Here is a 24,693-nt window from a genome sequence, read left to right as displayed (position 1 = left end):
TGAAAAAAGAAACGTGTGACATCACTTTAACCCATTTACCCCCGAGGGTGGTTTGCCCGTTAATGACCGGGCCAATTTTTACAATTCTGACCACTGTCACTTTATGAGGTAATTACTCTGTAACGCTTCAACGGATCCCACTGATTCTGAGATTGTTTTTTCGTGACATATTGTACTTCATGATTGTGGTAAAATTTCTTCGATATCACTTGCATTTTTGTTTGAAAAAATCGGAAATTTGGTAAAAATTTTGAACATTTCGCAATTTTCAAAATTGTAATTTTCATGCCCTTAAATCAGAGAGATATGTCACACAAAATAGTTAATAAATAACATTTTCCACATGTCTACTTTACTTCAGCACAATTTTGGAACCAACATTTTTTTTCTTATTAGGGAGCTATAAGGGTTAAAAGTTGACCAGCGACTTCTAATTTTTACATCAAAATTTACAAAAACATTTTTTTAGGGACCACATCACATTTGAAGTCACTTTAAGGGGCCTTTATACAGAAAATACCCCAAAGTGACACCATTCTAAAAACTGCACCCCTCAAGGTGCTCAAAACCACATTCAAGAAGTTTATTAACCCTTCAGGTGCTTCACAGTAATTTTTGGAATGAAGAAGAAAGAAATGAACATTTAACTTTTTTCATAAAAATGTTATTTTAGACCCAAATTTTTTTGAATGTAAAATTTGCTTGAATAATTAGCGGACGCCATGTTGCATTTGGAGAGCCCCTGATGTGCCTAAACAGTGGAAACCCCCCACAAGTGATACCATTTTGGAAACTAGACCCCTCAGGGAACTTATCCAGATGTCTGGTGAGCACCTTGAACCCCCAGGTGCTTCACAGAAGTTTATAACATGGAGCCGTGAAAATAAAATTTTCAAATTTTTCCCACAAAAATGTTTTTCAGCCCCCAGTTTTGCATTTTCATTAGGGTAACAGGAGAAATTGCACCATGCAGTTTGTTGTGAAATCTCTCCTGAGTAAGCAGATACCCCATATGTGGGGGAAAACCACTGCTTGGGTGCACGGCAGGGTTCGGAAGGGAAGGAGCTCCATTTGACTTTTTGAATGTAAAATTTGCTTGAATAATTAGCGGACGCCATGTTGCGTTTGGAGAGCCCCTGATGTGCCTAAACAGTGGAAAACCCCCACAAGTGACACCATTTTGGAAACTAGACCCCTCAGGGAACTTATCTAGATGTGTGGTGAGCACCTTGAACCCCCAGGTGCTTCACAGAAGTTTAGAACATTGAGCCGTGAAAATAAAAAAAATCAAACTTTTTCCACAAAAATGATCTTTTAGACCCAAATTTTTTATTTTCACAAGGGTAAGAGGAGAAAATGAAACCTAAAAACTGTTGTGCAATTTCTCCTGAGTACGTCAATACCCCATATGTGGGGAAAATACACTGTTTGGGCGCACGTCAGGGTTCAGAAGAGAAGGAGCACTGTGTGACTTTTTGAACGCAGAATTGGCTAGAATCAAGAGCGAATGCCATGTCGCATTTCGGGAGCCCCTGACGTGCCTAAATAGTGGAAACCCCCCACAATTGACTCCATTTTGGAAACTAGACCCCTCAAGGATTTTATCATGGGGTATAGTGTACATTTTGAACCCAGAGGTATGACAGAATTTGCCAACATTAGGTCATCATATTGAATAAGTTTTCATTAGTCTTGAGTGCAAGTGCTCGCTACTTGAGTTTGCATCGGGTACTCGGGTATACACCATATATCGCGGGTGCTCAAGTGAGAGTCCCTCCTCCCATGTTTCACGGTTGTTTCGATACCCAAAAAAAAACATGCTGGGATCGCTCGTGCATGGCAGGCGATCCCAGACAAGTTTTTTTGGCCGCGAAGCATATGGGGCAGAGACTTGTCACTCGAACACCCGCGATACTCCGTGCATACCCGAGCACCCGATGCAAACTCAAGTAGCGAGCACTTGCGCTCAATACTGGTCGCCATATCGTCAACATTTTTTTTTCTTTTACTTTTGAAAAAATCACAACCCTAGCCCAAGCCTAACCCTAACCCTAGCACAACCCTAACCCTAGAGGCAGAATAAACAAAAAAAACGGCAATTCCGGAATTGTTTTTTTTTTTTTTTTTTTTTATGTCGTTCCACGTGTGGTAAAATTGATAAGGCAGCTTTATTCTTCGCGTCGGTAAGTTTACAGCGGTACCGCATTTATATCATTTTTTTAATGTTTTGGCGCTTTTACACAAAAAACTATTTTCTAGAAAAAAATTTTTTTTTTTGTATTTCTTTATTCTGAGAGCTATAACTTTTTTTATTTTTCGGATGATGGAGCTGTATGGCAGCTTGTTTTTTGCGGGACAAGATGACGTTTTCAGCGGTACCATTTTTATTTACATTCGTCTTTTTGATCTCGTGTTTTTCCATTTTTTGTTTGGCGGTATGATGATAAAGCATAGTTTTTTGCTTTGTTTTTTATTTTTATTTTTTTACCGTGTTCACTAAAGGGGTTAACCAGTGGGAAAGTTTAATAGGTCAGGTCGTTCTGGACACGGCAATACCAAATATGTGTACTTTTATTGTTTGTTTTTTTTTTTTTATCATAATAAATAAATATTATGAATACAATTTATTTTTTGGGGATTATATTTTTCACTTTTTTTTTATTTTTTTTTTATATGTTTACATTTTTTTTTTTTTTCTCACTTCACTTTTTTTTTTTTTTTTACTGTTACACATTGTTCCACTAAGGGACTTTCACTTTTTGCAGCCTGATCGGCTGTATAGCATAGAGACCAAAGTAACTTCCTGCCTCCTGGTGACCTGGATGTTGTCATGACGACATCGGGTCGTCATGGCAACATCCGGGAGCCGCCGCAGACATCGCTGGATGCTGGGGAGAAGGTGAGAACCGGCGCTTACCCCCCTTGCCCCCGCAATGCTGCGATCGACTTCGATCTGGGAGCGGTGCGGGACTGCTCATAGCACCGGGTGTCAGCTGTGACAATCAGCTGACACCCGGCGGCGATCGCCCCACACCGCTTGTGTGCGAGTGCATTGTGCGTAATAGTACGTAGCTTGTCCGTAAGTCCCAGGGCGCAGCTACTTACTATTACTGACTTGGTCGGAAAGGGGTTAACCCTTGCATTACCGTCAGACCTGGGGTGAGTTTATTGGTTAATTTAAATGATTAAAGAATGTGTCTCTTGTATTTCAAATAAAGTGTTTACTCTGTGTGTTTATTTAGCTCTTTACTTTAACCCCTTACTTACCGGGGACGTATTAGTACGCATATCTGCGTACCGCCGGTTCAGTGAGGGCTCCGGCGCTGAGCCCTCACTGAACCGAGCACATGTCAGCTGATTCTTACAGCTGACATGTGCCCGCAACAGCCGCGGGTGGAATCGCGATCCACCCGCGGCTGTTAACCAGTTAAATGCTGCTGTCAATCTCCGACAGCAGCATTTAACGCGCGCTTCCGGGTAGCGCGTCATAAGCCCCGCCCACCGGCGACCCCGTCACGTGATCGCGGGTCGCCGATAGGCGTGCATGACAACCCAGGGTCTGCAGCAGACGCCTGTGGTTGTCATGATCTTGTCGCTATGAGCGCCACCTAGTGGTCGGCGCTCATAGCACAGGACCATTTCTGCTGCATGCAGGGGATCTGCTGGTCCCCTGTATGTAGCAGAGGCGATCGGACAGTTGCTGCTTCTAGTCTCCTATGGAGACTATAGAAGCATGCAAAAAGTAAAAAAAAAAAGTTTTTAAAAATATAAAAAAAAATAAAAAAATATAAAAGTTTAAATCACCCCCCTTTCGCCCCATTCAAAATAAAATATATAAAAAAAAACCCCACATACACATATTTGGTATCGCCGCGTTCAGAATCGCCCGATCTATCAAAATAAAAAAAGAATTATTCCGATCGGTAAACGGCGTAGCGAGAAAAAAATTCTAAACGCCAGAATTACGTTTTTTGGTCGCCGCAAAATTGCAATAAAATGCAATAACGGGCGATCAAAACATCGGATCTACCCCAAATGTTATCAATAAAAACGTCAGCCTGGCACGCAAAAAATAAGCCATCAACCAGCCCCAGATCACGAAAAATGGAGACGCTACGGGTCTTAGAAAATGGCGCTATTTTTTTATTTTTTTTTTTACCAAATTTTGGAATTTTTTTTCACCACTTAAATATAAAAGAACCTATACATGTTTGGTGTCTATGAACTCGTAATGACCTGTAGAATAAGAAGGGCAGGTCAGTTTTAGCATTCAGTGAACATGGTAAAAAAAATAAATAAAAAACAACTGGGGTATTGCACTTTTTTTGCAATTTTACCGCACTTGGAATTTTTTTCCTGTTTTCCCGTACAGGATATGATAAAACTAGTAATGGCGTTGAAAAGTACAACTCGTCCCGCAAAAAATAAGCCCTCACATGGCCATATTGAACAAAAAATAAAAACGCTATGGCTCTGGGAACAAGGGGAGCAAAAACAAAAATGCAAAAACGAAAAATGCTCCGGGGCTTAAGGGGTTAATTAGGTTTAATAATGAAAGGGTCTGATTGACACCTTGTCATCACTAAACAAAAGGGCTAGATGTCAGTTAAACCCAATCTTCATTAGCATTCCCATTCATTTAATTTCTGGGGCAGCTGAGAGCTGCTATTTTTAGCCTGGTAAGGTGCCATTAGCAAACATGTTCCCTGGCTATTAATAACAGCTCACAGCTGTTTATTTAGCCGCTATGTCCCCACGATAAGCAACCTGCAGCGCTTTGGACGCAGCGTATTTTAGCTGCGTCCAAAATGCTGTGTTCTAATGCCGCACTTTTGTTGTCAATACATACAGATCCACCGTATGTAATGACACTTCAATCTGTCAACATCTGCAGCGGAGACTGGCATCTCCACTACAGAAATTTGACATGCTGTGGGTTAGTTTGGGTGCGTGGCCACGATCAGGAGCCGCTGCAGGTTTGAAGCTGCGTGTCCATACACCGTTAAACCCGCAGCGTCCAGATGTTACAGCATAGTGGATGGGATTTCTAGAAATCCTATGTCCACTATACGTGCATCTGAGGCTGCGGATCACCCGTGGACACTGACATGCAGCGCGTCTTTCAGGATCACAGCATGTCCAATTCTCTTGCGGAGTCGCTAGTCTCCGCAGCAGAAATTTGACCACTAGAATGTATTAAATGTGGTAAATCCGCATGGTTCAGTGAACACATGCGGATTTACCTGCATTCAATAGAACGCAGTGTTTTGGACGCAGCAAATATATATTTCGTCCAAAGCGATGCTACGTCTGGATTGTGGGCACATAGCCTAAAATTAAAAAAAATGGTGTGGGCTCCAGCGTCATTTTGATAACCAGCAGAGGGAAAGCCGACCGCTAGGAGCTGATATTAGTAGCCGGGGAAGGGGCCATTAGCCCAAAATGTTCCCTGGCTATTAATAACAGCCCACGGCTGTTTGCTTAGCCTTTACTGGCTAGATTACAGGGGGGCCCCAGAAAAAAATTGACATAGGGTCCTCCTATAAAATCTAACCAGCAAAGGCTAAACAGACAGCTGGGAGCTGATATTAATAGCCAGGGAAGGGGCCATGAATCCGGGCCCCCTCCGCAACTAATAATATCAGCTCTCAGCAGTCCCATCAGTAAGATGTGCCAATAAAGACACGGCCAGAATAAAGTGTTTTATTGAAATAAAATTACAAACGGTTTTAATAATTTATTTATTATTCTCCGAATCCCTCGTCTCCTGTAAAAAAACAAAACAAAAATAAAAGACAACCATATCCCTCACCTGTCCGCCGTCATAATGTAATCAGAGTATCCCACGGCGATCCGGGTCACTGCTACAGCAGCCACATCAATCACTGAAGACAGCACTATACACTGACAGGAGTGTAATCACTCCTGTCAGTGTACATCACTGTGCTGCTGGCTGAGTTCACCTGAGTTCATCAGCTAATCAGCTGATCAGCTCTGGTGACCTCATTTACTGCATCAGTGATGCGTTGGAAAATTCACACACAGCACGGGTTCCATAAAGTGAGGTCCAGTAGCTCGTCAGCTGATCTCCAGCTGATGAACTCCAGTGAACTCAGCCAGCAATACAGCGATGTACACTGCCGGGAGCGAGCGCGCTCCCTTCAGTGTACCGCCGGGTGATCAGGTCGCCGGGGAACATTGGGAGGATGCCGGACAAGTAAGAATGAAAGGTGTTTTTTATTTTAATGTAGATTTTTACTTTTTTTTTTTTTTTTTTTTAACACCGTGCACAGATGCCGGCTTGGCTGAGAAGACTACTTCCGTCCTCAGCCTCGCTGCTCTCGCTGTTATAAGCGGGAGCGGCAGTCAGATGATGGGAGGAGTAGTCTTCTTCCCCGGCCCTTTTACCATTCTTTTGTGCGTTTTTGTAGTGTATTTGATTCATTGACTTGAATTGAGTCAGTCAAATACGCAGCAAACACCCGCAGCAAATCCACGGATATATTTATACCTGCGGGTTTGCTGTGGTTCAATTGATCTCAATGGGCAGGAAACACTGCAGAAACGCTATAAAGAATTAACATCTTGCGGATTTAAACGCAATGACAATCCTGAGCGGAAAATTCCGGATCATGTGCACAGCACATCAGGATTGTCTTTGCATTAGCTGGCAGATGGATTACCTAGCGTTTTTGGTGCATTTCCGCCCAGAAAAAACACAGCCAATACGCATCAAAAAAGCACAGTGTACACATGGTTTTATTGCTGTGAGCAAAGGTTTCACTTATGGCTGCATCTGGGAAAATGCTTCTCATCTGACAGGCTGGGAAAGCACAGCGCCTGCAAAAGACATTAGTGCATTTCAGAGCACTGCAGCTGTCAATCAAGGTGGCAGGGTTTAGTGAGGAGTCCGAGATTAATACAGCCCCCAGGGCTCTTGCACGCTCATTTACATAATCAAAATTTATTTTCTCTACATTGCTAAATTGATCTGCAGCCAGAGTGGTATGTCTTAAAGTCCCCTAACTGCTGCTGTAGATGTTTTAGTAGGCATGTGGCATCTGAAAGACTTGGGGCACCTGTTCTAATGAACGATGGAAGTCCCAGTGATGGGGGTCCTCAGCGATTATACATTTATCACTTATGCTGCTGACAGGTTATAAAAGCTTTTTGTGGGACAATCTACATTACTATAAAATATTACTCTTGTGTCTGATGCTTTGTGTTCTAATATATTATATAATTATTCTTTTATTTCTGTTACTCAGAAAGTCTCCCGTCTCCCTTGCCCTTTCATCCCAGGACGGTGTAGCCGGTCAGGTTCTCCTTCTATAGAAAAGCCTCTCCTGTATCGTGAGCGACAGAAAAAGGTAGGTTTTTGGCCAGGTTTGTTTGTTCAGATTTTGTTGGCTTGTGATTAAGTTGCTACTCAGAAGGAAGGAAAGTTTTTGTTTTTTTTTAAAACTGGACAATACTCGATAACCCATTATTGACTTATGATGTACATTTTCGTCATAGTTCTATAAGGAATGTATTAAGCAGTCTCAAGACCTGAGCCTGCTTTATACCAGGCAGATGCCGGCTGTGTTACATAGCTAGCATCTGCCTATAACTGCAGCGACCGAAGCTTTCTTCTTCAATGTTGTGGGTGGGGTTATACAGAGCTCATGACTGAGAGGACTAGCAGAGCTGCAGTAGCTGAGAGATTATATCAAAACTATAGCAAAGAATCCAGTAAGTGACACCGCTCTGGAATCTGGGTCTGTCCTTATTTTATGCTGTCATCCGTTTTTGTACCTGGAGTTAAGCTTAAAATTTAGAAAATGTTCCCAGTATTCATTTCATACATTAAAGTTCTGAAGCTACAGCTATAATAGTTTAGCAAACTGCTTGGACACCTATGAATGTGACGAGGAATAAAGTTTTGTTGACTTTATTTTTTTTGCATTATAATTACTTTTTAAAAATTTTCTAGAGTCACAAAGACAGGGAGAAAATTCGTCATCGGAAGCATCGCGATTCACCAGGTCACATAACTGCCCCTCCGTTGTTACCCATATCTACAGAGAAGGTATTTTTTCTGTGATCTCATCTGTTCATATCCCCACTGAGAGTTTTGTCCAGTATTTCTGTTGATGCAGAATTAATTTAGCTAGCTGTAATCTGAAAGTTCAAGGGTTAACATATCTCTTCTTGCTGTACATGCATTTCTCTCATTTTATATCTTGCTCTGGGTCCATACAGCTGGAAAGCAGTGCAGACAGTCCAGAGGTGTCAAGGTCCGAGAAGGGAAAAAAACCATCAGGTCATAGAGGCCGAAAGACTGGAATTGGCAAAGGGGTCGCAGGATCTGGCAGTGCTTCCTCTATGGGTGTGTATCATGAATTATTTTATTCTCAAATATAGAGATAATCCTAATTGATGGGCAGGTATGGGCAACCCCATAACATGATAAATACAATGTTTTCCTTTTTTTTTTGCTGATAGTTTCTTATTTGTACGCTTTAAAGACAGTCACAGATTCATGTTGTTATAACCAGCCAATTCTGTACATATACAGGAATGAATCGTTAGTGTTGTGTTCTGTATAATATGCAGCTAGCCATTCTTTTTCTGTAAATGTGCTTAAATAGTTATACCCTCCCCTTAAACATCTCCAGAACAGGGTCACCCAAATGCCAAGTGGAGAATTAATGAAGAGGTGGCGGTACATGTCTGCAGCTCTCCATTCATTTCTATGGGAGTTGCACAAACAGTTGAGCAAGCATGTCATGTAAAGGTGCCATTTTCTTGCCATTCATTAGATCTCACATTGCAGGTAGTGCTTCCTCTCCTCCTGAACTGGTCACATTCCCTAAATTGGAAGAGCAGGAGGAAGAAGAGGAGGATGAGGAAGAAGAGGAAGATGAAGATGTGGGAAGATGTTCTAGACCTACACCATCTTCTCCTCCAGAACTCACCTTCTCCAGCTTTGGCTCCATCATGCGCTTTTCAAGTGACTCATCCACTCATACCCGACCATGGGATTCCTCTTCTGGTGATCATAGACCACAGAGGTGGAGCAGAGAAGGTAGTGAGCCCCCACGAGAGAAAAAGCATAAAGGAAACAGGAAAAGCAGGCATGGTCCTGGGAGGCCTCGGGGTAGCAAGAACAACCCACCTCACAGCGTTGCCGCCTCTGCCATGTCCCTGCCACCACGGCAGTATACTCACTCATCCTCTTTGCTCAGTGTCAGCATGGAATCGCCCCTGATGTCATCAGGTACAATAAGAATACTTGTATATTGGTGTGGGGATTGTCACAGGAGTCAAACCAGTGTGAATGAAAATGTTCATGTGAATCTGACATGTTTACTCTTCTTTCCTGCTAATGTTATGTATTCTTCTCATCAGGGATCTACACCAGTAATAAGGACCCCATCTCTGTGAGGACGGCCTGCAGCACTCCGCTCCCCTCCAGCCTCCTGTCTCACCAGAGCTCCCTTACTCCATACAGCAGAGGCTGCTCCATCACCCCATCGTCTTCTACTTCAACCACACAGGTCTGAACTTGGAAAATAAATGCTGTGTGATGCAAAATATTAATACAAATACCGTATTTTTCGGACTATAAGACGAACCTTACCATAAGACGCACCCCAGGTTTAGACAACCGAAAATAGGAAAAACTTTTTTTCCTATTAATTAAAACTTACCTGGTGATGTAAAGTGGAGGGGTCATTATCACTAATTTTAATGTACTAGGGTAGAATAGGGAGGTAATAAATCTATTGTTAGTTTCTCTCTGCAGTGCTATACCCACAACATAGCTCTGCGACATGCACATATACTCACACAAACAGTTCTGCTACATGCACATATACTCACACAAACAGCTCTGCTACATGCACATATACAGACATATACACACACAGTCTACATTACCACATCCTGCAGTCCCTAATCATGTGATCAGTCACATGACCTGAATGGTCCTGGAATTACTGTTGCAGAAGTTCCTTCAGCTGCTCAGCTCCTCTAGCCTCCGTTCCCGTCGGTAAGCTTCCTCTCCTGCTCTGCACCGATCACCTAGATTAGTGCAGAGCAGGAGGGGAGACAGCCGCTCTCTCTGTGATTGGGGAGGACGCAGCGTCAGTGTTCTCCTCTATCACAGAAAGCTGCCTCCGGACTATAAGATGCGCACACTTTTCTTGTTGAAAATGCGTCTTATAGTCTGAAAAATGCTGTACATATGTATGAATACTATTGTGTGCATACTATTTTAGTGGTTTGTGCACATATTCAGAGTTATTACGGTAATATTTCCAAAGTATAGTTTAATTGTTGCCATTTACACAAGATGCCGTGAAGTTACATAAGTGACTCCTATGAATAAGATCTGGGAGGTTCGAAATGTCAGTTTCTCCTTGGTTACTACGAATCTTTATGTCCTGCTGAAATATCGATCCATGGCACGACTTTCAATTTAATATCTCACAATAAAGTATCTGACACTTTTGCTTCAAAACTGCAGAGTGTGAAGTAAATCATTGCAGCAGTTATTTGAAGGATCTTACTCTTTACTTGCACATTGAAGAACTCCTCTTGCGTGCACTACAATTTCTTATTATTTGGAAGGCCAATAGACAGTGAATAGAACACAAGCACACAGACTGGTCCACCGCTACACTTACACAGGAGATTCAGGGCCCTCAGTTTTGGCCATATTTGGGCCCTGGTGGGAGCCCAACAGCTATAGTGGTTATCCTTTATCACATGGAAAAATGAAGATTAATTAAGGGTTTGTTTGGTCCTCTAATGAAGGTCTGCAGTCACACCATGTGACTGCAGACCTTTTGAATCCATACAATGTCCACTCTGCATGCTGTCCGTATTCTCCAGTGTGACTTCTGGCCACATTCTGACTAGACGTGCACAGCCTCACTCTATTCACTTTTATTGAGCGAGACTGAGCACGTCCAGTCGGCTTGTGACTGCATTTATACAAATCATATACGTACAGTGACGTGAGTGTCTGCTTCCACCAGCAACACCGGAGAATCCAGACAGTGTTCGGTGCGCACACTGTCAGAAGTCTGTGACTTCAGACTTTCATTAGAAGACCGAGCATCCCCTTTATATAGCCGGACAAACTTCTTTTTACAACCCTTGATTTTGTTGATCTAAACACCCTTAAGTATTCTATACTGTTCTAATGGTTTTCTAACCACTCCTGTGTGTTTGTTGAACGCCATTAAAAGGGTTGTCCGGGACTTTAATGTTGATAGCCTCTCCTTAGGATAGGTCATCAATGCCTGATTGGTGGGGGTGCGACAGCTGTTACTGGTGTGGTCGGCGGCTGCAACTGTTCAGTTACAGAGCCGCACAGCTCTATCGATGGCATAGTGGCTGCGGCTGGGTACTGCACATCCACCCCCTATGGATTTGAATAGGGGGCGGATGTGCAGTACCCGACCGCGGACACTATTCCATCGATTAAGCTGTGTGGCTCTGTAACTGAGCAGTTGCGGCGGACACCGGGAACAGCTGGTCGGCGAGGGTGCCTGGTGGTGTACCCCCACCTATCAGGCATTGATGACCTATCCTAAGGATAGGTCAACCCCTTTAACATACATCATGTCTTTCCTTTAACATACATCATGTCTTTCTCAGGTGACATGTTTTAAATGCAAACTATGATATAAGAGGCTAATATTATCACTTCTATTTATTGTTAAAATTCACTAACATATTTTGTAGCAATATTTTAGTTAGATTTTATATATGTATATATATATATATTACATTGTATAAGAAAATACTTCCATGGTTTTGAATCTGTTTTAATGCATGTCGATGTTTCTCCCCAATTTTTGTTTTGTAGGTATTCTCGCTGGCAGGCTCCACATTCAGTATACCCTCGTCACATATATTTGGAAGCCCTCTGTCAATGCCCCCTCTCCTCAGTCAGGCTGAGAATAATAGGACAGGTAACCTCTAGTACTGTTATCTTAAATATCGTGTAAAACAGAATATGCAAACCAGTGAAATGTTTTAATATTTTATGAGCACAAAAAAGCATTACATAAAGGTTTTTCAATAGGTAACATCAACAGAATAGATGATAAATGGTAGATTGTCGAGTTTGACCCCTGACACCTCCTCACCAGTATTGAGTCATGGCTGAGCATGAATGCTGTCAATCCATACAACTCATCCTCACTGCAGCCATCGCAGATCCCAGTGATCTGTTGGGACACAGTGGTCAGGAATTAGTATTATTTGTACAGATTGAGAAAATAAGTTTCTCCTAATTACCAAAACGTTGATTTAGTCATAGCTATGCAAAATTTACCATTGATAGAAATTGAGGGTAAGCAGAATATATAGTTGTAGGCAACACAATTATCTGCTAGATGTGACACCCCTCTTAATTTTGCAAAGTAGGTGCATATATGACATGAATGGGCACACATAACCCTATAGATATTCATCTATATGAAACACAGGGGACTGATCTCAATTTGTGGAATTGTACTTTATTATAATAATGTTCTTTGGGCTTAGTAAATGAACAAGGTCCTATAAGGAATAAAACGTCGGTTAGGTTTCTGCTATTACATGTATAAAAAGTAATTTCCTTAATAAAAAGGGTGAATGTTTTCATATTAAATAAGACTTCTGTTCTTACACAGAGCCTGAATTGGAAGACTGCAGCTTCATATGTAGAGGTAGTTCTCCACGAGAGAGTTTGTCCTCTATGTAAGTATACTTGATATAGCAGAAATGCATAAAGCTTTTGTAACACATGTTCCATGCTATGTAGTGTACATGTACAATTCACGTAAAATTCACACTAAGAAAAAGACTTTGTTCTCCCAACAGGTCACCAATCAGCAGCCTGCCCCCTTTATATGACCCAAATGGCGCTTCCACACAGAATGATAATGTACCACAGGTCACAGCCAACCTTGAACAATTACTGGAGAAGCATGGAGAGGCAGGGGTTAACAGTAAGACTCTAATTTAAAAGGTTAAATAATGCGTAGCTGTTGATTCTTATAGCAGGGGGTATTGGGGACATGACTGTAATTTGCATCCTGAGGGTCCATGTTGCGGCTCCCATACAGATGGCCATTGACGTCCTTTGCGGTCTCTTGTGGCTGCTCACATTTATTTTCCATGTCACAGAAAAGAGGAGCGAGTGGTACATAGTGCAAGAGGTGGGGCGGGAAAGTACTAATGGTGCACTGTGGGGACAATTCTGGGATTTCAGTATATTGGCAAAATGAGGGTCTTCTTACTACTGTCTGGTACTCCAGAAAGATGAGGTGGTCATACATGAGTGCGGCTACCATCGTTATAGCACATAAACTGCAATGGGGGGAGTCACATGGATTCATTGTCTCACCGTTTCTTTGCGAACCGAGGAGAAGGGGATCCCTATGTCTCTTGAGAGGTAGGAGACCTGAAAGTGGAATCGGAGAGACATTTATGGAATATAATTTTGATATGCCACAAATGTCTCAGAATGTAATACCTTTTTGAATTTTAATATTTTAATGTGTACTTTGGAAACTCTGCTGTCTGACAATGTGGCCCTCCTATAAGGAAAGGTTGTAATCCAGAGGAAGATATGACTGATAATTTCATGGTGTTGGAGAATAATGGGTAACTGTTGGGAAGGCTAAAGGACATGTAGAAATGTATGTGACAGAATTCAAGTATCAAGTTAGACCCTGCTGATGGCTGTGATATGGGAGTATGAAAAAGAGTAAAATAAGAATTTGTCAGTTCCATATTAATGCAGATGGTGGTGAAAAAATAATAAAAATAATTGACAGAATTATAGAGAATACAATCATTTCTCGAAAAAGAAGAAAAGTAATCCAGCTCACCACTTCTCAGTAGATAGTATTTTTCTCAGGTGCACGGATCAGAAGAACTCGTGTTGGCAACAAGTGTTGAGATCCAAAGAAGAGCAATGAAGAAAGCAGATCCAGCACCATCAATCCAAAAAATGAATGAACTTAATACTATGGCAATACTATGATTAAGAACTTAGGGTTCGAAACGCGTCAGTGTGCAGCCTTGTTACGCAGCGCTTTTTTTTAACATGGACATTTTAATACATTTCCAATAAATGCTCTTTTTAACTCCTTAATTTTGTTGGATTGATGGTGCTGGATCTGCTTTCTTCATTGCTCTTCTTTGAATAATTTCTCGAAGTATCCTGTTCTATATAAGAAATAAAACATGGATGGGATAGGATCAGCTGTGGGTTAGGAATTAGACAGGTAATATTAGGACCCATTACAAGTGGAAGAAATGAGTACACCCTGGACTAAGTAGAGTCTTTTTGCATTGTTTAGTGTAAATTATACAAAGGTAGTGCAATCACCGTACCGTTATGCAGTATCATTCTTAATTCTCATTCTGCCTCCACAGTTGTGGACATGCTCCAGGCATTGCACTCACTGCAAAAAGAGAACCGCTCACTACAAGACCAGATCTTGAGTCTGACCGCTCGGAAGGAGAAGCTGCAGCTGCTGAATGTTCAGCTTGCTTGTCCCTTTCCCCCTACTTTACCAGCAATTAATGTTCCTCATGGTGAGTCCTTGGTTTATGGTTCTCCTCCTATTTATTTAGAGATGGTTCAATTCTACCAGCAGTTTCTACATAGATGAACTCTTCTTCCATAACTCTGCCCCTCTTCTGTATCTGCAGTGAGCGCCCAAGACACTTTGAGCAATAAGAGTCCGACTTCCAAGAGCAGCGTTCGTACTGAAAACTCTCCTTCTGAGGTGGAGATATTGCACTATAATGATTGTCAATAAAGCAACTTGACTGCATGTACTGGACATCTCACCCCCTTCTTCTATCTCTCCTCTAATTTGTTGCATACATCGTCATCAATTTTATTTTTTTCTTTATTTTTGTGCTTATTTTTTCACACATATACTGGTTACATCTCTTCCTTGCCCTTGTCCAAATTTGCTATTACTGGTGCCCGTTATTCTCATGTGCCATGCTTAGCTACTGATATATCCTGTATTGCTGTATTTTTAGACATTTTAACTCTTGCTTTTCTGTTTTTTTTTCCCCTTCAGTTAATGACCTTTCCTTATTTTTGCAATACTCCTGCACAGGACCCCCAGTCTGGCTGTCCCAGCAGAAGCAGCTCCTGTCTATCCTTGCACAGCACTCCTCCCCCAGGCCCACTGTCTCATACAGCTTCATCACTTCCCATGATGGGAGCAGAACAACTAATGAATGGGCTGGTACGAGCCGCAGGCCCTGGAGCGCCCTCTGCCCTGGCAGCTATTCCTCTTCTTGGAGCTCTTTCTGGTAATCCTGGTGCACTATCACTGAATACTATTCTAGGAAGTATCACTGGCATTCTGCAGACAGCATCCGGACAAACTCCGAACCCTCTGTGCAGCGGGCCTGCCAGCAGCCACATACCAGCCAGGTGAGCTGGTGTATATGGAAGACTTTCTCTCATGTTTTACATTAGCTTCCTAGTACGATTCATCAAAATCTGCTTCTTTTCTTATGCAGCCTTTCCCCACTGAACACACTGACAGAACAACAGCGGCAGCTAGCACAACAGTTGCAGCAGCTCGCCTCTGCTCATCTCACTGTGGTAGGTATCCTCAGCCTTTACATGAACACTTCAACTACACCTGTGCCTTTTATAAGTATTAAAGGGTTAGATAAGTGCTTTCTGCTTCCTATTTAATCCCAACCGTTCCAGCACTGTGTCCCCAATCCTCTCCTCTGGTCTTCTGCTTAGCTGGATATAGGGATAATGTCTGGATTACTTCATGCTGCAGCCAATCACTGGCCTCAGCCATATACAGCATAAGAACGCTGAGTCTAGGGATTCACTGCAGAGGTGAAGTGAGGTATACAGGACTGAAAAAACATTTCTGCTTTCATCCAAAAACAATGTAACAACAGGACACGGGTAATATTACAACTCAGCCCTATTCAATTGAAAGGCGCTGAACTGCAATTTTAGCCAATGGGTAGACAGACAGACAAACGCCTCAATCCCATGGTATTGTCAGCAGCATCTAACTGGTTAAGCTTCCAGGATTATAGGTAATTTATAGTTTGTTAGTATTATGGGCAGCACCACAAGATCATTTTGATAGAACTAAGAGCACTTCAGCCTTGGAGATCACCTCTGGAGTGCTTGTGGCAGCAAGGTGCTTTGGAGTAATAGATCAGATTTACATTTATGTTCACCTCATACCTGTCCTACCTAGCGCTGTCAGCAGTTTTACTGGGTCAGAACCGCAGACTCCCTTAGTTGTTTGCTTTGTAATCTTCATACACTCCTCAACATTGAAATTGAAATACCAAGAAGGATGAGACGTGGAATTATGGAAGTCACAGGATGAATAGACATGTTAGATATGTAAATGATGAAAAAATGGAAACCCTCTTTTTTTTTTTTTTAATCAGATCATTTTTATTAAAAACAGCTAATACAAATTTTCAATTATCAACTAGGACATAATAATTCCATATTATAACACACAGACAAAACATCATAACTTCAAATCCCAACATTCCAAAGAGAAGCATTTTTCATTTAATCGGCATTTCTAGAATAAAGGAGCATAAAATTTGTCTGGGAAGGGAGGAGAAAGGGGCTAATAATTAGGGAGTAACCTCTTATATATTCTATCTCTAATTAGAAGATTTGTGGCTAGCCCTGGAGTATTAAGCCAAGGACTCTATGTCTTTTAAAACCTCACAATTTAGTCAGTCTTGAGTCTGAGCCCCACATGCAGAAATCCCCACACTTACTCTTCTTGGCTGATATCAGTGATGTTATTAATGGTTGTCTGAGTAATGTTCTGCCACACTGAATGCACTTGGGCAAATAAATCATCAAGATCCGCTGATCTTGATCCGCATCTCAGAAGTGCTTGATGGGAGACAAGTCCGGAGACGCTGCAGGCCATGGTTACACATTTAGACCATGAAGGTTGTTCACAGAAGCACAAGCAACATGCAGCCTGGTGTTGCCATGTTCAGAAACTGCTCCTGGGACACTTTGGACTAACACTAGTGGGGGCTCAGTGATGCTCTGGGGCTGCTTTGCTTTCTCTGACACTGGAAACTTGCAGTGTGTGCAGGTCAAGGTGGATTCAACCAAACATCAGGAAACCATATGAGAAATCATCAAGCATTCTATGAGGAAGCTGGAGCTCGGGCATCATTGAACTTTCCAGAAGGAAAATGATCACAAGCATACCTCAAAGTTCTCCAATTCTTAGTTTCAGAAGACGTCCTGTAGAAGTCTGGAGCAGACGTCACAGTCGCCTGACTTTAAGCCCATAGAAAATCTTTGGTGGGAATTGTAGAAGGCGGACTCAGCACGTAAACCCTAGAATATTCGTGACCTGGAGGCCATTGCCCATGAGTAATGAGCTAAGACTCCTCAGAAACGCTGCCATTAGCTGGTGTCTGACTGTGCATCACATTTGCAACACGTTATAACAGCCAACGGTGCTCTACTGAGTACTGAAGACTCTTGTCATGGAGGGGTGAATAATTCTGAGACTAAAGTACTCTGTTAAAGTGGCATTTTGTGGTTGAATTAGGCTATTTACATTGTTCTAGTTTGGTTTATTGCAAATAGAAAGTTTGTAAATTTTACTAATAAACCTAAGTTTCATTGGGGACTGAATAATTTTGATTGCACCTGTAAGCAAGTATTGTCTAGCTAGCCCAGGGGTCTCAAACATGATTGCCGCATGTGACCCCTGAGGCTGCTTAATGCGGTCCCCAGGCATCGGAGCCCCGTAATGATTGCTGCCTGGTCCTAAGGGCCGCTGAAGTCTGTGATTCTTTTCAGTTGAATGTTCTACAAGTTAGGGACCAACATGGGCCATTACTACAAGATGGGGACAAGGATGGGCACATTACTACAAGATGGGAACCAGGATGGGCACATTACTACAAGATGGGAACTAGGATGGGCACATTACTACAAGATGGGAACCAGGATGGGTACATTACTACGAGATGGGAACCAGGATGGGCACCTTACTACGAGATGGGAAACAGGATGGGCACATTACTATGAGATGGGGACCAGGATGGGCACATTACTACAAGATGGGAACCAGGATGGGTACATTACTACGAGATGGGAACCAGGATGGGCACCTTACTACGAGATGGGGACCAGGATGGGCACATTACTACGAGATGGGGACCAGGATGGGCACATTACTACGAGATGGGGACCAAGATGGGCACATTACTACAAGATGGGAACCAGGATGGGCACATTACTACGAGATGGGAACTAGGATGGGCACATTACTACGAGATGGGAACCAGGATGGGTACATTACTACGAGATGGGAACCAGGATGGGCACCTTACTACGAGATGAGGACCAGGATGGGCACCTTACTATGAGATGGGGACCAGGATGGGCACATTACTACAAGATGGGGACCAAGATGGGCACATTACTACAAGATAGGAACCAGGATGGGCACATTACTACAAGATGGGAACCAGGATGGGCACATTACTACGAGATGGGGACCAGCATGGGCACATTACTACGAGATGGGGACCAGGATGGGCACATTATTACAGGATGGGGACCAGGAAGGGCACATTACTACAAGATGGGGACCAAGATGGAGGACATTACTACGAGATGGGGATCGGGATGGGAACATTACTACGAGATGAGGACCAAGATGGGGGACATTACTACGAGATGGGGACCAATATGGAGGACATTACTACGAGATGGGGACCAAGATGGAGGACATTACTACGGGATGGGGTAAACTACTACAAGATGGGGACATTACTATAAGAAGTTGGTCAGAATTAATATATGGTGCAAATTGTAAGAAAATCACTGTATGTGGAAAATTAGGGGACACAAAAAGGAAATAAAAATTGTAAAAACTGTAAACTTGTAAAAGCTATAAAACTGTACCATAGCAAATAAAATGAATGCCATGTAAAAGAAAAAAGCCAAAAATGTTCAAAAATGATACAAAAGTTGTATAGAAAAAACAATATGGTATCATTAAAAATTTCATATCAACCTGCAAAGAATGTGGCCCTTCAAATTCACATTTTTTCTATGTGCGGCCCATATACTTAGCAGAGTTTGAGACCCCTGGTCTAGCCTGTACAATGCCTTATGACTTCTTCACACTTGCGTTCGCTCTTTTTCTTTAATTTCCATTGCTTTTTGATCAGAATATTGTAGCTCCGTTTGATTTTTTTTTTAATCCAATATGAATAAAATGTAAATCTGCCAGACATTATTATAAGTTGATTGGAATAGAAAACAAGATCATAACTGATCATTACAAATCCATCTAGTTTTGTAAAATTAGAAATCAGTGCCTTTTTTTCCATTTATTTCAACTATGTATTTTGTGTCTTTTATAGGAACAGCAGAATGTCCTTTATCAACTTGTTCAACACTTACAACAACGACAGGATCTACAGCGTCTGATAACAGCGCCAGCTGCCCCTCCTCTGCTGCCTGTGACATCAACATCTAACACCATGGCATCCTCCCCGGCCCCTCCCATTCTTACCGCTCAAGCCCCCCCCTACCTTGGGTCACAAGGCGAGGGGGGGGTACAGAAGTCAACAGTACGTTTCTTCAAGTAGTGGTATAGGGAGATAATTGCATATATTTTTTATTATGGTTGCCTTTGCCTCATGCATCGGCCTTGTTGTGTTCTACATTCTTTATATTCTCCTTTATTTTAACATGGACACAAATCATCCCGCATCGTTTTCTTGTCTGTTTTGTATTACAGAGAGGAGGTGAGAAGACGCCCGCAAATCACGACAAGGGATGAACCGAACTCCCTGCATCCACCATATCTGACCGTTCTCTACCCAGATGAACGTGTGGAGGACGTTCCCAATTTCGCCAGTAGGAGAGGATACCCACATCTATTGGGAGAAAAGAGCACGTCTACAAAGCAATGATAATATGTACCGGCCTGCGGATAAGGTTGTATTATGTAGAGTAGCTGGAAATATCTGTTCCGGACACATACTGAAAATATGTAGCGTATCTGTGTTTCATGCAGAGTGATGTGTCATTTCCATGTAATGGTCTATTCTTGCACAGCACCTTTAAATGTATGTGTCATGCAGATTACTTCTCTCCTTAGTACGCTGTGCACATTACTGTGTGCGTCTGTATACATTTCTAGATGTTAAATGGCCCAGTGTCCTCTCCCATTCCATTTCAAGCAGGGGTCCTTGCGGCCCTTCTCCTTATTCTTCTCTTAATTGGAAGTAGAACTTTGTGCACTCAGCCCCTTAAAACCCCCCATGCCTATTTCCGTTCTCCGGCACTAGGGGCGTAGCCTGAAGCACCTTGTGATACTAAGTATCAGTCCATGTGAAGGATGTGTGCCGGCAAGTTCTTCGCTCTGTTGCACTATCCTTGTGTTTCTCTGTGTACATTCGATCCATATTGTATAGTATATGTTCATCTGTACACATACGTATACACAAGCTTTTTTTTTTTTCTTTTTCTTGTTCTTTTGACCCTGGTCGCTCATGTTTCCGTGATAACTGTGCACGGAGCAATATATGTAGCAATTTCTTGTGAATTCTTTTAGCACAAGATGTAGATATTTTACCATGTGTGTATCTTGGGGTAAATAGGAATTTATTGATCCCTTTTAAAGGGGCCTTGCTTCTATGTAATATAAGCATATATATATATACATATATATAACTATGTAAGAAAGATGTCCGGAGCATTTGGTAGCCCCAAAATTTGCACCTTTGTCTCAATGACTGTTTTGTACAGAAATAGGAATTTTGTTTTTGCGAGTTTGGCTGAGGAAATATGCTGGATTTCTTTTTTTGCATCTGGCAAGCCAAAAATTGCCTACTCCTGTTTTTGGGCCTAACATAAAAGGCTTTGTCATAAAGCAGGAAAGTTTGCTGTTGTCTACAGCCACAGATATAAATAAATGTCCTCAATTAAAGAATCACTCCAGCTTCTTTATGCACATATAATACATACTCACCATCAATATTCTACCTGTGTAATTTACTCCATTCCACCTGAAATACATCTATACAATTTCCCCTTCATTATAGGAGGTTGGGTCACATGATCTCAAATCTACCAGCCAGTCCAGTTCATGTGCTAATGTGGAAACAGGATGTCAGTCTCTGACTTCCTGTGAACTACAAGTAGACATAATCACCTATTAGATCCCTCCTAGCAGCTCTCAGACTCCTCCACTTTATGTCCCTATGTATGTCTGCCATCCATCCATTTCTGCTTTATATAAGAGAGCAGTGATACAGCAGGGGAGATGGGCCATATCTGCATCACAGAGGATACACCGAGACTGCTGCATACATCACAGAGGATACACTGAGACTGCTACATACATCACATACCATACACTGAGACTGCTGAATAGATCAAATAGGAGACACTTGACTGTTGTATATACTTCACATAGGAGACACAGACTGCTGTATATTCATCGCATGGCATACACTGAGACTGCTGTATACATCACATAGGAGACTGCTGTATACATCACATAGGAGACTGCTGTATACATCACATAGGAGACTGCTGTATACATCACATAGGAGACACGGGGACTGCTGTATATACATCACATAGGAGTCACCGAGACTTTCTGTATACATCACATAGGAGACACTGGGACTGCTGTATATACATTACATAGGAGACACTGGGACTGCTGCATACATCAGGGGACATCTGCTCTGTTAATGATCAACCATTATATAGGAGCAAGAACAATGTGATGACATTCTGATACCATAGAGAATGTAGTCTAAATTATGGGAACCATCTAAGAAGGGAAATGAATCAAAATGACAATCCTGGCATGGCACATGAACTGAAAGAAGTATACATAAAGCATATACAAGAGCCTCTATATTTATTTATTCAGTGATCCACTATACTGGAGAGCTTTAAACTAGAACAATGTGGGAAGGGAAGCAAAAGGCCAGAAAAAGCCATACAGCTGACAAATACTATTGAGATCTCTGCTACTGGAAGTGGAAAGGAAGAACAAAGACAAAACAATTTAAATAATAAAAATATGGGAGGAAGAGAAACCAATCACAAACTAAAATGTTTTTATACAAATGCACAAAGCATGGGCAACAAACAAGGAGAATTGGAACTACTAATGCAGGAAAAGAAATATGATGTCATTGGAATCACTGAAACTTGGTGGGACGATACACATGATTGGAATAAAAGGCTAAAAGGATACAACTTATTTGCAAGAAACAGACTTGATAAACGAGGAGGAGGTGTCGCATTGTATGTTAGAAAAGCGTATATCTGCACAGAGATTGAAGCTTCAGAGACTGGGAGTTCTCTGGAAACTGTTTGGGTAAGAATACAAGGAGAGAACAACGGAAAGGACACCATTGTAGGCATTTACTACAGGCCACCTGGGCAAGCTGAAGATATGGATGAACTCTTTATGTATCAAATGACCAAGTTCTCAAAAAAATATGACGTAGTGGTCATGGGAGATTTCAACTATCCAGACATTTGTTGGGAATCTCTCTCAAGTAAAACTAACAGGTCAAGCAAATTCTTATCCTCTCTTGCTGACAACTTTATCTTCCAAAAGGTAGGGGAGAAAACAAGGGGATCTGCTACTTTGGATCTAATCCTTATAAACAAGGCGGAAATGGTTGAGGAGGTAAAAGTGGCTGGGACCCTAGGAGGCAGCGATCATGCTATTATAGAATTTTGGATAACTAGAGGAGGAAGACATGTGAAGACTCAAACTTCAAGGTTAGATTTTAGAAAGGCAGATTTTAAGAGACTCAGAAAGAGAATAGGAGGGATCCAATGGCTGGATGTCCTTAAGGACAAAAATGTCCAGGAAGGATGGGAAATTTTTAAAAATGAGATTCTCAAAGCACAATCGTTAACAATCCCGAAAAGTAGGAAGAATGGGAAGCATTTAAGGAAACCAGGATGGATGAACACAGAACTTAAACACATGCTAAAAAGAAAGAAAGAAATGTTTATTAAATGGAAAGAGGGAGGCATATCTAAAGAAGATTATAATGCAGTCTGCAGATCCTGCAGGGCATGTATCAGGTTAGCTAAAGCTGACAATGAATTAAGGCTTGCAAGAGATGTCAAAAGCAATAAAAAAGGATTTTGGGGGTATGTCAAAAGTAAAAGAAAAGTCAAAGATGCTATAGGATTTTTACAGGATGAAAATGGAGAAATGGTAAGAGAGGATGTTGAGAAGGCCAAACTTTTTAATTCCTATTTTGCATCTGTTTTCTCTCAGAAAGAAAATGTAACATCAACTGATCTTCACTGTCCTTTTAAAGGAATAGAAGAATCCAAGTTATCTGTAAACAGAAAGATTGTGAGGGAATATTTAGCTAACATAAATGAGTTCAAGTCTCCAGGTCCAGATGAATTACACCCCAGAGTACTGAAGGAGATCGTAGAAGAAATTTTAGAACCACTCTCCATAATCTTTGAAAATTCTTGGAGAACAGGAGAAGTCCCAGAAGACTGGAGAAGAGCAAATGTTGTTCCTATCTTCAAAAAGGGGAAGAAGGTGGACCCAGGGAACTATAGGCCGGTGAGTCTGACTTCTATACCAGGAAAGATCTTTGAACAAATTATTAAACAACATGTATGTAAGTACCTGGATAAGAATGAAGTGATTAACCAGAGTCAGCATGGGTTTATAACTAACAAGTCATGTCAGACTAACTTAATTTCCTTCTATGACAGAATCACTGACTGGGTGGATCAGGGAAATGCTGTAGATATAGTATATCTTGACTTCAGCAAAGCATTTGACAAAGTATCTCACACCATCCTTATTGAAAAAATGACCAAGTATGCAATGGACCAGGCAACTGTTAGGTGGATTCATAACTGGCATAGTGATCGGACTCAAAGGGTGATTGTAAATGGCTTCACATCCAGCTGGATGAATGTCTCAAGTGGGGTACCACAGGGCTCCGTCCTGGGACCTGTATTGTTCAACATCTTTATCAATGATTTAGATGAAGGAATTGAGGGTAAACTGATTAAATTTGCTGATGACACAAAGCTAGGAGGGATAGCTAATACTAGAGAAGAGAGAGAGAGGATTCAAAAAGACCTAAATAAACTGGAGCAGTGGGCAGCAACCAACAGAATGGTTTTTAACAGGGAAAAATGCAAAGTACTACATCTGGGCAATAAAAATGAAAAAAGCATATACAGAATGGGAGGAATAGAGCTAAGCAACAGTACATGTGAAAAAGACTTAGGTATACTAATAGATCATAGACTGAACATGAGTCAACAGTGTGATGCAGCAGCAAAAAAGGCAAATACAATTCTGGGATGTATTAACAGAAGCATACAGTCTAGATCACGTGAAGTCATTATCGGACTTTACTCCTCTTTGGTCAGACCTCATCTGGAATACTGTGTGTTTTGGGCACCACATTTTAAAAAAGACATAGACAAACTGGAGCAAGTTCAGAGAAGAGCGACCAGAATGGTGACTGGTCTGCAAACCATGTCCTATGAGGAACGGTTGCAGGATTTGGGAATGTTTAGCTTGCAAAAAAGAAGACTGAGAGGAGACTTAATAGCTGTCTACAAATATGTCAAGGGCTGTCACATTGTAGAAG

At 41.7% G+C, this 24,693-nt stretch overlaps 1 protein-coding gene across 2 annotated transcripts in view; it reads left to right on the top strand.

Moving 5' to 3' along the window:
• MLLT6 (MLLT6, PHD finger containing) overlaps window positions 1-21,683 on the top strand; it is a 41,517-nt gene extending 19,834 nt beyond the window's left edge. For both annotated transcript variants that reach the window (XM_073683461.1, XM_073683460.1), the window contains exons 7-20: window positions 7,269-7,370; window positions 7,976-8,071; window positions 8,245-8,371; window positions 8,819-9,262; window positions 9,394-9,542; window positions 11,864-11,969; window positions 12,675-12,741; window positions 12,865-12,992; window positions 14,428-14,589; window positions 14,707-14,783; window positions 15,129-15,451; window positions 15,541-15,625; window positions 19,432-19,641; window positions 19,812-21,683. In XM_073683461.1, the coding sequence (XP_073539562.1) occupies window positions 7,269-7,370; window positions 7,976-8,071; window positions 8,245-8,371; window positions 8,819-9,262; window positions 9,394-9,542; window positions 11,864-11,969; window positions 12,675-12,741; window positions 12,865-12,992; window positions 14,428-14,589; window positions 14,707-14,783; window positions 15,129-15,451; window positions 15,541-15,625; window positions 19,432-19,641; window positions 19,812-19,853 (2,118 nt within the window). In that variant the 3' untranslated portion in view covers window positions 19,854-21,683. The remainder of the gene's footprint in view (window positions 1-7,268; window positions 7,371-7,975; window positions 8,072-8,244; window positions 8,372-8,818; window positions 9,263-9,393; window positions 9,543-11,863; window positions 11,970-12,674; window positions 12,742-12,864; window positions 12,993-14,427; window positions 14,590-14,706; window positions 14,784-15,128; window positions 15,452-15,540; window positions 15,626-19,431; window positions 19,642-19,811) is intronic.
• The last annotated feature ends 3,010 nt before the right edge of the window (window positions 21,684-24,693 follow it).

Source organism: Phyllobates terribilis, unplaced genomic scaffold (genome assembly GCF_046119375.1).
Source record: "Phyllobates terribilis strain yellow unplaced genomic scaffold, ASM4611937v1 Scaffold_5__5_contigs__length_657084704, whole genome shotgun sequence".
Classification (NCBI taxonomy): Eukaryota; Metazoa; Chordata; class Amphibia; order Anura; family Dendrobatidae; genus Phyllobates; species Phyllobates terribilis.
Note: the sequence above shows the minus strand (reverse complement) of the source record. Positions and strands in the feature narration are given on the sequence as shown.